The sequence below is a fragment of the Trichomycterus rosablanca genome, chromosome 4 (genome assembly GCF_030014385.1).
Source record: "Trichomycterus rosablanca isolate fTriRos1 chromosome 4, fTriRos1.hap1, whole genome shotgun sequence".
NCBI lineage: Eukaryota > Metazoa > Chordata > Actinopteri > Siluriformes > Trichomycteridae > Trichomycterus > Trichomycterus rosablanca.
The window spans coordinates 410400-425000 of NC_085991.1; the positions used below are offsets into that span (position 1 = coordinate 410400).

Consider the following 14601-nt stretch of genomic DNA (forward strand, 5'->3'; position numbering starts at 1 on the left):
GTATGTCAGGTGTGTGTGGGTTCTAGACCTTTAAAGCTGAATTTATTGGAGATGATTCTCCTCACACCTCCTTGAAATCAGTAATTAGAAGTGGTGTCCCAATACTTTCGTATATATTTTGTATGTACAGTAAAATAATAAAAACGAAGATTGAGTTGTACCGTTGGTGATGGACTGATCGTTAACATCTCTGGTCTGAAAAAAACCGACAACAACAGAACAGACGCGGCGTTTATTTCCTTTATTTATAAACAGAAAGAACAGAAAAGGTCAAAGTGTCGTACGTACAGTATTCACGTGTTTATGTAGTTTCACTACCGCGGTGTGGAATGTCGTAAACATGGAATGATCGAAGTGTGACTACAAATAAGAAAATATATTTATATAATATCAGACTCAAACGATTCCCTCTAGCTAGTGTTCCATAAGTTATTTTCTACCGTATCGGTAGCGCACTCTAGTGTCAGAACACATTAATGCAACGATAGTTCAGTAAATACAGCGAAGTTTACGACTGTTTATAAAGCTCATTACAGCGCCGCCTTAACGTATCTTTATTACTACTGCATACGCAAAATAACGACAATATAGTGACAGCAAAACAGGAACTAAATAAGAGCACCATGAAGTGACCTGCTGATTGATGGGTGTAAAGTAGCGCCGATACGCCACGCCCAACAAACTAAAACCAGCTCGACTGTAGCTACACACGAACCAGCGAAATATAAAGAACGAACCGTGAACACGACGTTTTCAGTTGAAACATTTTCAGCACCAACCGAAAATATTCAGCATTTATTTATTTAGACACGGAGACGCCCGTCTATAGTGCAAAAAGAAAAAAAAATATACGCAAAGTTTAGATTCACAAACTGAGATGATGAATTTAGACACTATATGGAGAAAAGTATTAGGACGCCCTAGTAATGATTAATTTCATGTGTTTCAGCCACAGCAATCGCTAAACCAGAATACGACCAGCTCAGGTTAGGGTGTCCAAATACTTTTGGCCAGGTAGTGTATGATTGCACTTTAAATTATATATATTTTCAGAGGGGAAACAATGATACAGAATATTTAATAATAAATTTAGATGCGCTCTGTTCTCACTTAGAAAAATAAATATCATGTTCAGCCGGAAGCTAAACAATTAAGACTTTATGCTAATCTGGGCGCTCGGGTGGCGCAGCGCTCTAACACGCTGACCCACCACTGCTGAGATCCCGAGCTCTGACCAGACTGGCTGATTCAGAACTGATTTTATTACTGCTGCTGTAGTTACGCCCTCTGCTGGCTGGTCGAGGTGCTGCACCGAGACGATGAATAACGGAGAGCAGTGCCTGACTCGTGCAGGTGAAAAGAAGCGGTAGAAGAGATACGACCCTCCTCGGTCAGAATCGCGGGCTGCAGCAGTAGAGGAGATACAGCTGGGGAATTGGATATGACTAAGCTATTCCTCATTTGCATTTAGCAAGACTACAAACTAATATTAAAATAGAAGTCATTTGTATACTTATATATTAGAAATATCGACCATCAGCTGACACGGTTGCTAGCTAACCTTGTAGCACTGGGGTTGCTGCTTAGCTTAGCTAACATTGCTAACGTAATATATCACGCAGCAGCACTTGATGCTAAGCAGCACTTTTAGCGATGTTATACGACTAAAATGTAATTGGATGATCAATTTAACTTAAACTCCGCCCATGCTGATATAGGTTTGTGGTAACCAGTTATAATATAAATAGCATTACTAATATGTACTTATAGCATAGTGGGCGCTAGCTCGTGCTAGCAGCGTGATCATGCCAGGCCGGTGTGCGTCTCCTGGTTGTCGACGGCGATGGAGCGCACCAACTCTTCCACCCAGCGCACCTCGGAGGCGACCTGCTCAGCCAGCGCGTCGTAGCGGCCCTGGAGCCGGGTGAACTTGCGCTTCACGGCGTTAGCGGCCAGCGTGGTGGTGCGCACGTCCTCCTGGTTCTGCCGCCGCTGGCCCTGCGTGAGCTGCAGCTCCCCCCGGATCCGGCTCAGCTCCGAGCCGATGCTGTCGTTCTCCTCCTTGTACCAGCCCTCCTTCTCCTCGAAGATGGAGGTCAGGGCGGTGACGTCGTCGCGGCAGGCGCGGCGGTTCCGCTCCAGCTGACGTAGCGCCTCCTCGGCCGTGCCGATCTCCTCCAGCACGCGGGAGAAGCGCTCGAAGTTGACGTAGGTGTTGTTGGGCGGCATGCTGGAGTGAGATTTGATGGTGTACTCCTTCAGACGGGTGGTCTTCAGGCGCCGCCGCTCGCCACGCCGCCCGCCGTTTTCCTCCGGACGCACGTTACGCCGCTTTATCACCTACAGGGGGCGCGAGATCAAACAACAAACACGTAAATGTGGGTGAAAAAGTAATCGCCCCCTTTCTGATTGGATCAGTGTTAGTGAGAATACAGCATGAGGAGAGAAGAACGTAGAAGATACTGAACCTTGATCCAGGGATGTTCCAGACTGTCCTGAATCGTCATCCTCTTCCTAAAATATTAGGACACAACAACATCAGAGCCGTTCCCTCGATCTTTTATTACTATATCGATGTTAAAGACATTAAAACATAAATGAGTTCTTATTCTCCGTTAGTTCTGCTCTGTATTCTCCTCAAACATCATGTTTAATCCCTCAGCAGGTACACGCACTGTATCCAAAATTTGGGGTCTATGGGAGGGTAACAGCTACAGAAACATAAATCAACTCTTAATCAATAATTACAGAAGGAACTAAAATAAATGAAATCAAAATTAAAGTCTGAATATTCAGTAATGAATGTCCACTCCGGATGACCTTCCTGACACAGCACACTTAGCTATCTGGGCTTTGGACCAGCACTAAAAGGGGCACAAATATCAATCTAATTATGTAATAATTATATATTTTTTCTATTTTATTTCTGCATTTTCTCTTAGTTTATCGTCGTCAGTTTGTCTTGCCCTGCTGGTGGATCCCTGATTGTAGTCTCGGTGGGTATATTGGTGCTCACACCTCCTCCGACACGCGTGCAGCCCTTAGCGGAACCCTTTTTAACCCATGCACCCTGCACAGGCGCCTCTCTATCTGCCAATCAGGGTCCTTACACAGCGTTTGAAGACCCCACCCAAATAGTCCGGACATCCCGCCCTGCAGGCACTGCCAATTATGCCCGCTAGATGGTGCCCCGCCGACCGGTGGCAACACCGAGTTTCGAACCGAGGAGTTCAGAATGTCGGCGCTCGTGTGCTAGAGGAATATCCCGCCTATGTAATATTTAATAACACACCGACGATTCATTATTCCCATCACGTCAGGTCCCAAAGCAACAGCAACACAATCTAAAGTTCTTCTGAGGCTGAAACTCACTTGGGATCTTTAACCAGGAGCCGGCGGATGAAATCTTTAGCCAGTTCGCTGGTGTTGCTGAAATATTCCTCATCGAAATCATAATTCACCGCCGAGATGTTGGTCAGCGTTTCCTGTTTGGTTTCTCCAAGGAAAGGAGACGCGCCGCTCAACCTGCAGCGACGACGACAGATTAGAACCATGAACGAGTCCTGATCATACGATGAAATCTATCAAATTATCCTATATATTCTATATCCTAAATGTTCCTGAACAGCAGAAATAACTAAAATACTTACAAAATATAGGTGATAACACCGATACTCCTGCACAACAGAAACAGATCATTACAATCATATAAAATCATTAAATCATTTCTATTTCTATTATTCCAGTCGCGGTACTGACGCTGATACTCACCACATATCTGCTTCTAATCCCAGAGGTTCATAGTTCACGATCTCAGGAGCTGTTCAATAAAGTCACACTGATTATAATCCTCACATTTGATCATCTCAGAATTCTCCTGATGTTCTGTCTGATCGCTGGCACGCCACAGCGGAGTCTCAGCAGAGCCGCCGACCCGACCGGGCGTCCACACGAGCCACAGACACACAGTTAGGTATGTCTGAGGGAGAAGAGATTGGATGGCATGTCTTCCCGTTGTGATTTCTGGGACTGAGCCGGACACCTGCGCGAGTCACGTGGTGCTTGGCGCGGCTCTCCGTACGCCACACGGCTCTCTGTGGGAACCCAACGCTGGGTGATAAAAAGCAGCAGCAGACTGGAGGGGACGTGTGCTGATCCGGCTCTCCTTGATCAGATCGGGGGCCGACGGATTCACAATCGGGAACTGGATATGACTAAATTGGGAGCAACAGGGGAAGGTGTGGTGGTTTAATATCGGAGAATCTCTGTGTGATATTATTTCAGCCGGGCGTGTCTGATAGAGCTCCTCTTTACTGCTGGCTGGCTGAGGTGTTTGCGCGAGTGGTGGAGGAACACACAGAGCATAGCGTGACTCTCCATACGCGATACGGCTCTCTTTGTAAACCCAACACTGGGTGATAAGAAGCAACTGCAGATTGGACACCTGTTGGGTCGGAGGGAGTGTGTGGTGATCCGGCTCTTCTTGATTAGATCGGGGGGGGGGGGGGGGAATTCACAATTGGGAACTGGATATGACTAATTAGGGAGATAAACGGGGGGAAATCCAGAAACAACAAGGCAAACCAGTATTAGGGTTTCCTCACTGCTGTAAAACAGCGTCCCCTGCTGGCTGGTTGAGATGCCTCTATGAGTGGTGGAGGAACACACAGAGCATAGTGTGACTCTCTGTGAGCACCTGATAGCCTGCGACTCTCCTCGACCAGTCAAACAACTAAATATATAAAACAGTCTCATACCAACGAACTCGGGCGTCCCGAAGATGTTCTTGAACTCGTTTCCCTCCTTTATCTGGTGAGCGATGCCGAAGTCGATGAGTTTGATCCTGGGGTTTGGAACGTTCTTATCCAGCAGCATGATGTTCTCCGGCTGGACACACACACACACACACACACACACACACGGGGGTCATGGACCACGCCCGTCAGCCGCTCACAAACCACCACTCAGCCCCAGCATGCAGGCAATAATTATCTCCTAAATGTAAACACGTCAGCGCTCCTGCAGGTTCCTGAGGTTCCACGCCCCGCCCCGCCCCGCCCGTACCTTGAGGTCGAAGTGAGCGATGTTTTTGGAGTGGAGGTAATGAACCCCGTCCAGGATCTGCTTGAGGAACTGCGTGGCCTCCTCCTCGCTCAGCGACTCCTTCTCGGCCAGGAAGTCGAAGAGCTCGCCGCCGGACACCAGCTCCAGGATCAGGATCACGTCCGTCTTGTTCTCGAAGATGTCGTGGAGCGTGATGATGTTGGGGTGCTGGATCTCACGCAGGATGTTCACCTCGCGCTCGATCTCCTCCCGGCTCACGCCCCGCCGGCTCGACGACAGGCGACGCTTCTTTATGAACTTGGCGGCGTATTCGGTGGCCGAGCTCTTCTCGCGGCACTTACGCACGATGGCGAACTGCCCGCTGACACACACACACACACACACACACACACACACACACACACACACGTAATGAAGAACGTACTGAGATTATCTTTGTATCACTCATGGTTCATACGGAGATCCGTATGGCACACGGAGAGTCACGCACTGATCTCCATTATCCCCCGTCTCTGTGCAGCACCATAGATCAGCCAGCAGAGGGCGTATGAGGTTTGAGGAATCCCTATTCAGTCACTGCCCCGCCCCCTACAGACGCACAGCCAATCGTGTGTCTGTGTAAGCTACTATGAACACACTCACACTATACACAGACTACACACAACACACACACACACTTTATATACACATACACACTCTACTACATACCCAACACACACATACTATACACACACTCACTACACACAACACACACACTATAAACACACAACACACACACTAAATATGTATATATACAGACACACAACACACACTACATTTACATTTTCAGCATTTAGCAGACGCTTTTATCCAAAGCGACTTACACAGTGAGAGGAACACAATGAGCAAATGAGGGTTAAGGGCCTTGCTCAGGGACCCAACAGTGGCAACTTGGTGGTGGCGGGGCTTGAACCGGCAACCTTCTGTTTACTAGTCCTGTACCTTAACCACTGAGCTATCACTGGCCCTACACACACTATACAAAAGAAACACTATACACACTATACACAAACACACTATACACACACACTATATATGTATATACACAGACACACTATACACACACTATACAAAAAAAACACTATACACACTATACACACACACTATAAACACACACACTATATGTATATATAGACACACAACACTCACACTATACACATACTATACACACACTATACATACACACACTATACACACACACTATATATGTATATACACAGACACACTATACACACACTATACAAAAAAAACACTATACACACACTATACATACACACACTATACACACACACTATACACACACACTATATATGTATATACACAGACACACTATACAAAAAAACACTATACACACACTATACATACACACACACTATATATGTATATACACAGACACACTATACACACACTATACAAAAAAACACTATACACACACTATACATACACACACTATACACACACACTATATATGTATATACACAGACACACTATACACACACTATACATACTATACACACACTATACAAAAAAAACACTATACACACACACTATAAACACACACACTATATGTATATATAGACACACAACACTCACACTATACACATACTATACACACACTATACAAAAAAAACACTACACACTATACACACACACTATACACACACACTATATATGTATATACACAGACACACTATACACACACTATACACACTATACACACACTATACAAAAAAAACACTATACACACACACTATACATAGACTACACACCCAATACATACACACACTATATATACACACACACACACACACACACACACACACACACACACACACAGTGTGGTTTATTGTAGAGTGTTGTGGCTCACTCAGGAATCTCTGCACTGCTGCATTGTGAACTAATGATGTCATGGTGCCCGAACTCCCAAACTCCACGTCCTTATATAGGAACTCAAACAGGAACCGTGTGTGTGTGTGTGTGTGTGTGTGTGTGTGAGTCAGAGTCTCAGATCAACTCAGATTTCAGTTCCAAACGCAGGTGAAAAGACTGCGTAAGCTCAGTGTGTGTGTGTGTGTGTGTGTGTGTGCTGGTGCCCTCACTAAAACATAAACATGAGTGAGTTGGCACTGCCAGCGTTACAGCAGAAGCTTCAGTAACAGAGTACACGTTTAAAGAGTCGTAATCAGATCAGTTTGGATTGGACACAGGGTGAGAGTACAGAACAGGGGTATCTCAGGTGAGGTGTAACATACCTGCCCAGCTCTTCACCCATCTCATAAAACTTCTCCACATCCTCCTGTCTGAAGCCTGCCATGATCGCCGACCTCACCTCGGATCTTTAAACACAACTCAACCCTGAAATCAAGAAACGGAACTGAAATAAACAAACCAGCTTATAATATTGATAAGATAATAAAACTCTTTATCATCTAAAGTATGTAGACACTCTTCCTAAGTACTGAGTTCGGACACTGGTTTTGATTTAGACACAACAGCGCCTCCGGTTGGCTGCTTGAGGTATCAGTAGGAGTGGTGGAAGAGTACAGAGAGTGTAGTGTGATCCTCTGTACATCCTGGTGGCTTCACATGTGTCGAAGGAGGCGTGAGGGTGTCATGGGGGGGGGGGGGGGGGGGATTCAGATATACCCAAATTGAGTACACTGAGTACAGAGATGCGCTATGAATTCGGCTAATACTCCATCGCTAGTGCAGGCGCCTCGACCAGCCAGCAGAGGTCGCAACTGTACAACAGCAATGAAACCCATTCATCCTTTCATAACCCCCCTCAGGCACAGCTTACTGTCGAAAAGCACTGCCCGGGATTCGAACCCGAGACCTCTGAGGTGCTGGGATAGAACATGTGTGTGTAAATGTGTGTGTGTGTTATTAAATAATAATAATAATAATAAGAAGAAGAATAAATACTGAGTTTAATCGTTTGTTATTGTTTTGCTCTCTTGTAGTGGCTAACATGCTAACACTAAAGCTGATGTTTATATATTAGGAGCAGCACTTTATTCTAATAATAAAACCACATAAAATAATAAACTTGATAAATATAAACATTAGAGAAGGTGAAAGATTGCTCCCGGGTCTTTGTGCTGATAGTCCGGTAATGAACCACCGTGTCCCGGATCACTGGATCCACCGCACATGTAAAGTTGTGGATCTGATCTGATCTGTGTCACCGCCTCATCATCTGATTCCGTAAGATTCCGTGAGTTTAAATTAAAATAAAAACCCTAAATAAACTGTAATAAATGACCAGAGATGAAAGTTACTCACCGCGCCGCTGAAGCTCCGACACTCACTCCGGTACCTCAGAGCTCCGCCGCCGTGACGTCACCAGCCCGCCTGCATTTCACCACAGCGCCGCCTGCTGGCTGCACACGCACCTGCACAATGACGTCATTCACTAGCGGTCGCCCCGCCCCCTTTTATTGATCTTTCTCATTTAATTTATCGCTTAAACGGATCGAGCATCTTTATTCCTTCCTTCCTTTGTTTTAATCCGTTATTATCCCGGTATATCAGCTCCTATCATTCACTATACTATTAACAATGCTCCTTTATAATCTGACTTACAAACCTTGAGCTGTTTCATAAGTTTAAATTCAGCTCTTACATTTATGAAGCTTCAGATCATGTTATAACTTTCGATTCGGTTATTTGGCTTTTTTTCTACGTACTCATTGACAAAAAACACAAAAATAAAATAAAGAGGAAAAGAATATCTGTTTATGTAACAAAAACTAATAAATACATTTATACATAAATACATAGTTCTTTAACTTTCTTAATAATATATATATACTTTCTTAATAATATATATATACTTTCTTAATAATATATACATATACTTTCTTAATAACATATTCTATATATATATATATATATATATGGCCTACAGCACATCCAGGGCTAACCTGAGGAGGGGCATCAAAAAGGCCAAGCACTGCTACAAGCTAAAGGTTGAGGAACACTTCTCAACCTGCACCTCCGACCCCCGACGCATGTGGCAGGGCATCCAGGTCATCAGCAATTACAAGCCCAGCAACTCCATCCCGGTAACTACAGATGTCTCCTTCCTGAACGAGCTAAATGACTTTTATGCTCGCTTTGACCGAGACAACAGGGAGACGGCTACCCAGACCAGACTCTCTGCAGACCACCAGCCCCTCTCACTCTCCTCCACAGACGTCTACACTGCACTGAGCCAGATCAACGCACGCAAAGCTGCTGGTCCAGACGGCATTCCCGGGCGAGCGCTGAGAGCATGTGCGGAGCAGCTGACTGGAATTTTTACAGACATTTTCAACCTGTCCCTCACCCAGGCAACTGTACCTACATGCTTCAAATCCACCTCCATCGTACCAGTGCCGAAACACTCCAGCCCGACGTGCCTGAATGACTACCGCCCTGTAGCACTCACACCCATTGTTATGAAGTGCTTCGAGCGACTGGTCCTGGCACACCTGAAGAACTGTCTCCCACCCACACTGGACCCACATCAGTTTGCATACCGCAGCAATAGGTGTACAGAGGACGCAGTCTCCATGGCGCTGCACTCTGTGCTTACACATCTGGACAATAGCAACACATACGCACGAATGCTGTTTGTTGACTTCAGCTCAGCATTTAACACCGTAATCCCTTCCAAGTTAGTCACAAAACTTGGAGATCTGGGTATTAACACCTTCCTTTGCCACTGGATTATGGACTTTCTTACCGACAGACCTCAGCATGTTAGGTCAGGACACACCTACTCCATCACCATCTCACTCAATACAGGCGTACCACAGGGCTGTGTGCTGAGCCCATTCCTCTACTCCCTTTTCACCCATGACTGCAGGCCTGTGCATGGATCCAACTCCATCATTAAGTTTGCTGACGACACCACGGTGATTGGACTCATCAGTAACAACGATGAGACAGCCTACAGGGAGGAGGTACAGCATCTGGCCACATGGTGTGAGGACAACAACCTGCTCTTCAACAACAACAAAACCAAAGAGCTCATCGTGGACTTCAGGAGGGAAGGAGGAGGCATGCACGACCCCATCCACATAGACGGAATAGCTGTTGAACGTGTCTCCAGCTTCAAGTTTTTGGGGACCCACATTTCGGAGGACCTGTCCTGGACCACCAACACCTCCAGCTTGGCCAAGAAGGCTCACCAGCGCCTCTTCTTCCTGAGGACACTCAGGAAACACCATCTATCCTCGGCCATCCTGGTGAACTTTTACCACTGTGCAATAGGAAGTATCCTGACCAGCAGTATCACAGTCTGGTATGGAAACTGCACTGTTGCGAACCGCAAGGCTCTGCAACGAGTGGTGAAAACGGCCCAGCGCATCACAGGGACTCCACTTCCATCCATTGAGGACGTCCAGAGGAAACGCTGTCTGCGTCGAGCTCGCAACATTCTTAAGGACTCCTCCCACCCTGCACACAGACTATTTGCCCTTCTGCCCTCTGGCAGGCGCTTCAGGAGCCTCCGGACGAGGACTACTAGATTGAGGAACAGCTTTTTCCCCAGAGCTGTCTCCATATTGAACTCTGTCCCCCGTTAAACCCCCCCCCCACCCCCCGCACTACAAACATTATCATTTTTATCCTTTTTCCGCTTTGTATTTCAATGGTACATATTTCATTTGTACATAAATCTCATATATACTGTATACATCTGTTTATTATGTTATGTTTTTACATACTCATTGCTTGATCGTGTCCATAGCACCTTAATCACTTTAACCTGCATAGCACCTTAATATTAATCTGCACCTTAATATGTATATTGTTTTTCAGCTACATATCTTGTTTATAGTATAGTTTATAGATCCTGTTTATACCACTGCTATTTACCCACTGTAAATAATGTATATCATAAATACTGTTTATTCTGCACTTTCTGCTTATTGCACTTCTGGTTAGATGCTAAACTGCATTTCGTTGCCTTGTACTTGTACATGTGTAATGACAATAAAGTTGAATCTAATCTAATCTAATATATATATATATATATATATATATATATATATATATATATATATAAAGACAGATAGATAGATATAGATATATAGACAATAACAAACGTTTAAACTCATTATTTATTCTTGTTATTTAATAACACACTCACATTTACACACATGTTCTCAGGTTTGAATCCCAGTCTGTGCTTTTCGACAGTAAGTCAAGCATTACAGCAGTTCAAGGTATATTAGAAAAAAATTATTACGTAGGTAAGTATTACTGTACAATACTTGTAGGTAATAAATATAATAAAAATATGTAATATGTGAAATAATAGACACTTATAAGTATAGAATATTACTGAAGATGTACATTTCCTTTATATTTCTACAGTTTGATACAGACTGTTATAAAAGGGGGTAATTACTTTTTCACAGGCAGTGACCGCAGATGGATAATAACAGCAGAATAAAGAGTCATAAAGGTTCTATACTCCTGTCCAAACTTGTTTAGAGAACAAACCAGATGAAACCAAGTACACACACAACACACAGCATCAACTCTTAATCATCCATCTACCAATCAGTATCACATGGCAGAGAGAGTACATGTCATGGACATTTCTTCTAATTCACTTATAATAAGTGGGTTCAGCAGTCTGAGCCACACCCAGTGGAGTCTGCACATGTTCTATGTCATGATTAATCATTCTTCATCATCTGGAAGTCTGGTGGACTAGTTAGGGTGCAGAACATGTCAGAACACTACCTGCCTGAACATCTGTAAAATATGGTGGAGGAGGAATCATAACGAAGGTGAAGGAGCTTAACTGAATAACAAAAGCAGGAGCCACAGCCAAACATCTCAACATCCACTCCACTGCAGCTGGAGCTATCATTCTCCAGTAATGGAACCACAGATCAACCCTGGATAAGAAGCGCACGTAACATCTCACAGCCTGATCCTAAATAGCTCTGTAAGATAAACCTAGTGCACTAGATAGGGTGCAGGGCGCTGTGTATTATCCTATACATGATGCGTTTAAATAGGCTATACGAAGCGACATGGAATCCCGCCCATGTAAAATGACTGAGTGGATTGTGAGCCAATTAAAACGCTGACAGTTAGAGTGAGAGCGGAATGAACCAATCAGAATGGGTATTGAAGATGAGGGCGGGAACAGCACAGCTCCTGTCAGAGTCGGTGCAGATTCAGTCAGTTAGCCGTCATGAGGGTTTTAAAGGGATTTATCTGCGCGGTTCTGCTCATTAAACAGGTACAAATATACATTTAAATAAAAGACTGAATAATAATGATGATTATAATATTTATTATTAGGGAATATTTATAATATGTGAGGGTTTAGTGTGTGAGCTCGCTGTGGTAGTAATTACATTAGCATCGATGGAAGCTCCTGCCTTTCATCTATAAATACAAATAAATCATTATTTATATTAAATTCATACATAAACTATTTTATATATTCTATTTTATAGACATTTAACAGTAAAGGAATAAGGAGAATTTGATGCTTTCATACAGGCACATCTGTATAATACTGCAGTAATAATAATAATAATAATAATAATAATAATAATAATAATAATAATTCGATTAAATGTATAATTAAACAAACAAAATTACAATATTAATAATTATAATATCAATAAGAATCATCTTGTTCATAACTGTAAAATGAATAATAACAATCATGGTAATAATACAGTAATAAATATATTCATGATGAATTAATATTAATAATAAAACAAACTTAATGATTTTATTTAGAATATGTAAGATGTATTTTTCTTTTTTAATTATTTTAAAATTCTACATTTTGTTGTATGAAATGAAACACCCCTGTAGTACCTCCAGCTACCCCCACACCCCACCCCACCCCACCCAATATCACCCATCCCACCCCACCACACCCAAACACACCCCACCCCACCCCACCCCACCCAATACAATATCACCCATCCCACCCCACCCCACCCAAACACACCCCACCCCACCCCACCCAATATCACCCATCCCACCCCACCACACCCAAACACACCCCACCCCACCCCACCCCACCCAATACAATATCACCCATCCCACCCCACCCCACCCAAACACACCCCACCCCACCCCACCCAATATCACCCATCCCACCCCACCACACCCAAACACACCCCACCCCACCCCACCCCACCCAATACAATATCACCCATCCCACCCCACCCCACCCCACCCAATATCACCCATCCCACCCCACCCAATATCACCCATCCCACCCCACCACACCCAATATCACCCATCCCACCCCACCCAATATCACCCATCCCACCACACCCAATATCACCCATCCCACCCCACCACACCCAAACACACTACACCCCACCCCACCCCACCCAATACAATATCACCCATCCCACCCCACCACACCCAAACACACCACATCCCACCCCACCCCACCCCACCCAATATCACCCATCCCACCCCACCACACCCAAACACACCCCACCCCACCCCACCCCACCCAATACAATATCACCCATCCCACCCCACCCCACCCAAACACACCCCACCCCACCCCACCCAATATCACCCATCCCACCCCACCACACCCAAACACACCCCACCCCACCCCACCCCACCCAATACAATATCACCCATCCCACCCCACCCCACCCCACCCAATATCACCCATCCCACCACACCCAATATCACCCATCCCACCCCACCACACCCAAACACACTACACCCCACCCCACCCCACCCAATACAATATCACCCATCCCACCACACCCAATATCACCCATCCCACCCCACCCCACCCCACCCAATATCACCCATCCCACCCCACCACACCCAAACACACCACATCCCACCCCACCCCACCCCACCCAATATCACCCATCCCACCCCACCACACCCAAACACACTACACCCCACCCCACCCCACCCAATACAATATCACCCATCCCACCCCACCACACCCAAACACACCCCACCCCACCCCACCCCACCCAATACAATATCACCCATCCCACCCCACCACACCCAAACACACCCCACCCCACCCCACCCCACCCAATATCACCCATCCCACCACACCCAATATCACCCATCCCACCCCACCACACCCAAACACACTACACCCCACCCCACCCCACCCAATACAATATCACCCATCCCACCCCACCCCACCCAAACACACCCCACCCCACCCCACCCCACCCAATATCACCCATCCCACCCCACCACACCCAAACACACCACATCCCACCCCACCCCACCCCACCCAATATCACCCATCCCACCCCACCACACCCAAACACACTACACCCACCCCACCCCACCCAATACAATATCACCCATCCCACCCCACCCCACCCAAACACACCACACCCCACCCCACCCCACCCCACCCAATACAATATCACCCATCCCACCCCACCCCACCCAAACACACCACGTCCCACCCCACCCCACCCAATACAATATCACCCATCCCACCCCACCACACCAAAACACACC

General features: G+C 45.6%; 2 protein-coding genes across 2 annotated transcripts in view; one reads left to right on the forward strand and one right to left on the reverse strand.

The window, feature by feature from the left end:
* Nucleotides 1–226: 226 nt before the first annotated feature.
* dapk3 (death-associated protein kinase 3) lies at nt 227–8467 on the reverse strand. The gene is made up of 9 exons (XM_062993702.1): nt 8389–8467; nt 7356–7458; nt 5065–5425; nt 4758–4887; nt 3772–3820; nt 3651–3677; nt 3373–3525; nt 2469–2514; nt 227–2340 (listed from the first exon to the last, which is right to left on the reverse strand). Exons 2-9 carry the CDS (start codon nt 7415–7417, stop codon nt 1804–1806), a joined length of 1365 nt encoding a protein of 454 aa, XP_062849772.1. The 5' UTR covers nt 7418–7458; nt 8389–8467; the 3' UTR covers nt 227–1803.
* Nucleotides 8468–9002: 535 nt separating this feature from the next.
* sppl2 (signal peptide peptidase-like 2) overlaps nt 9003–14601 on the forward strand; it is a 24597-nt gene continuing 18998 nt past the window's right edge. Inside the window, exon 1 of the mRNA XM_062992820.1 lies at nt 9003–10550. Coding sequence (XP_062848890.1) covers nt 9003–10550 — 1548 coding nt within the window. The remainder of the gene's footprint in view (nt 10551–14601) is intronic.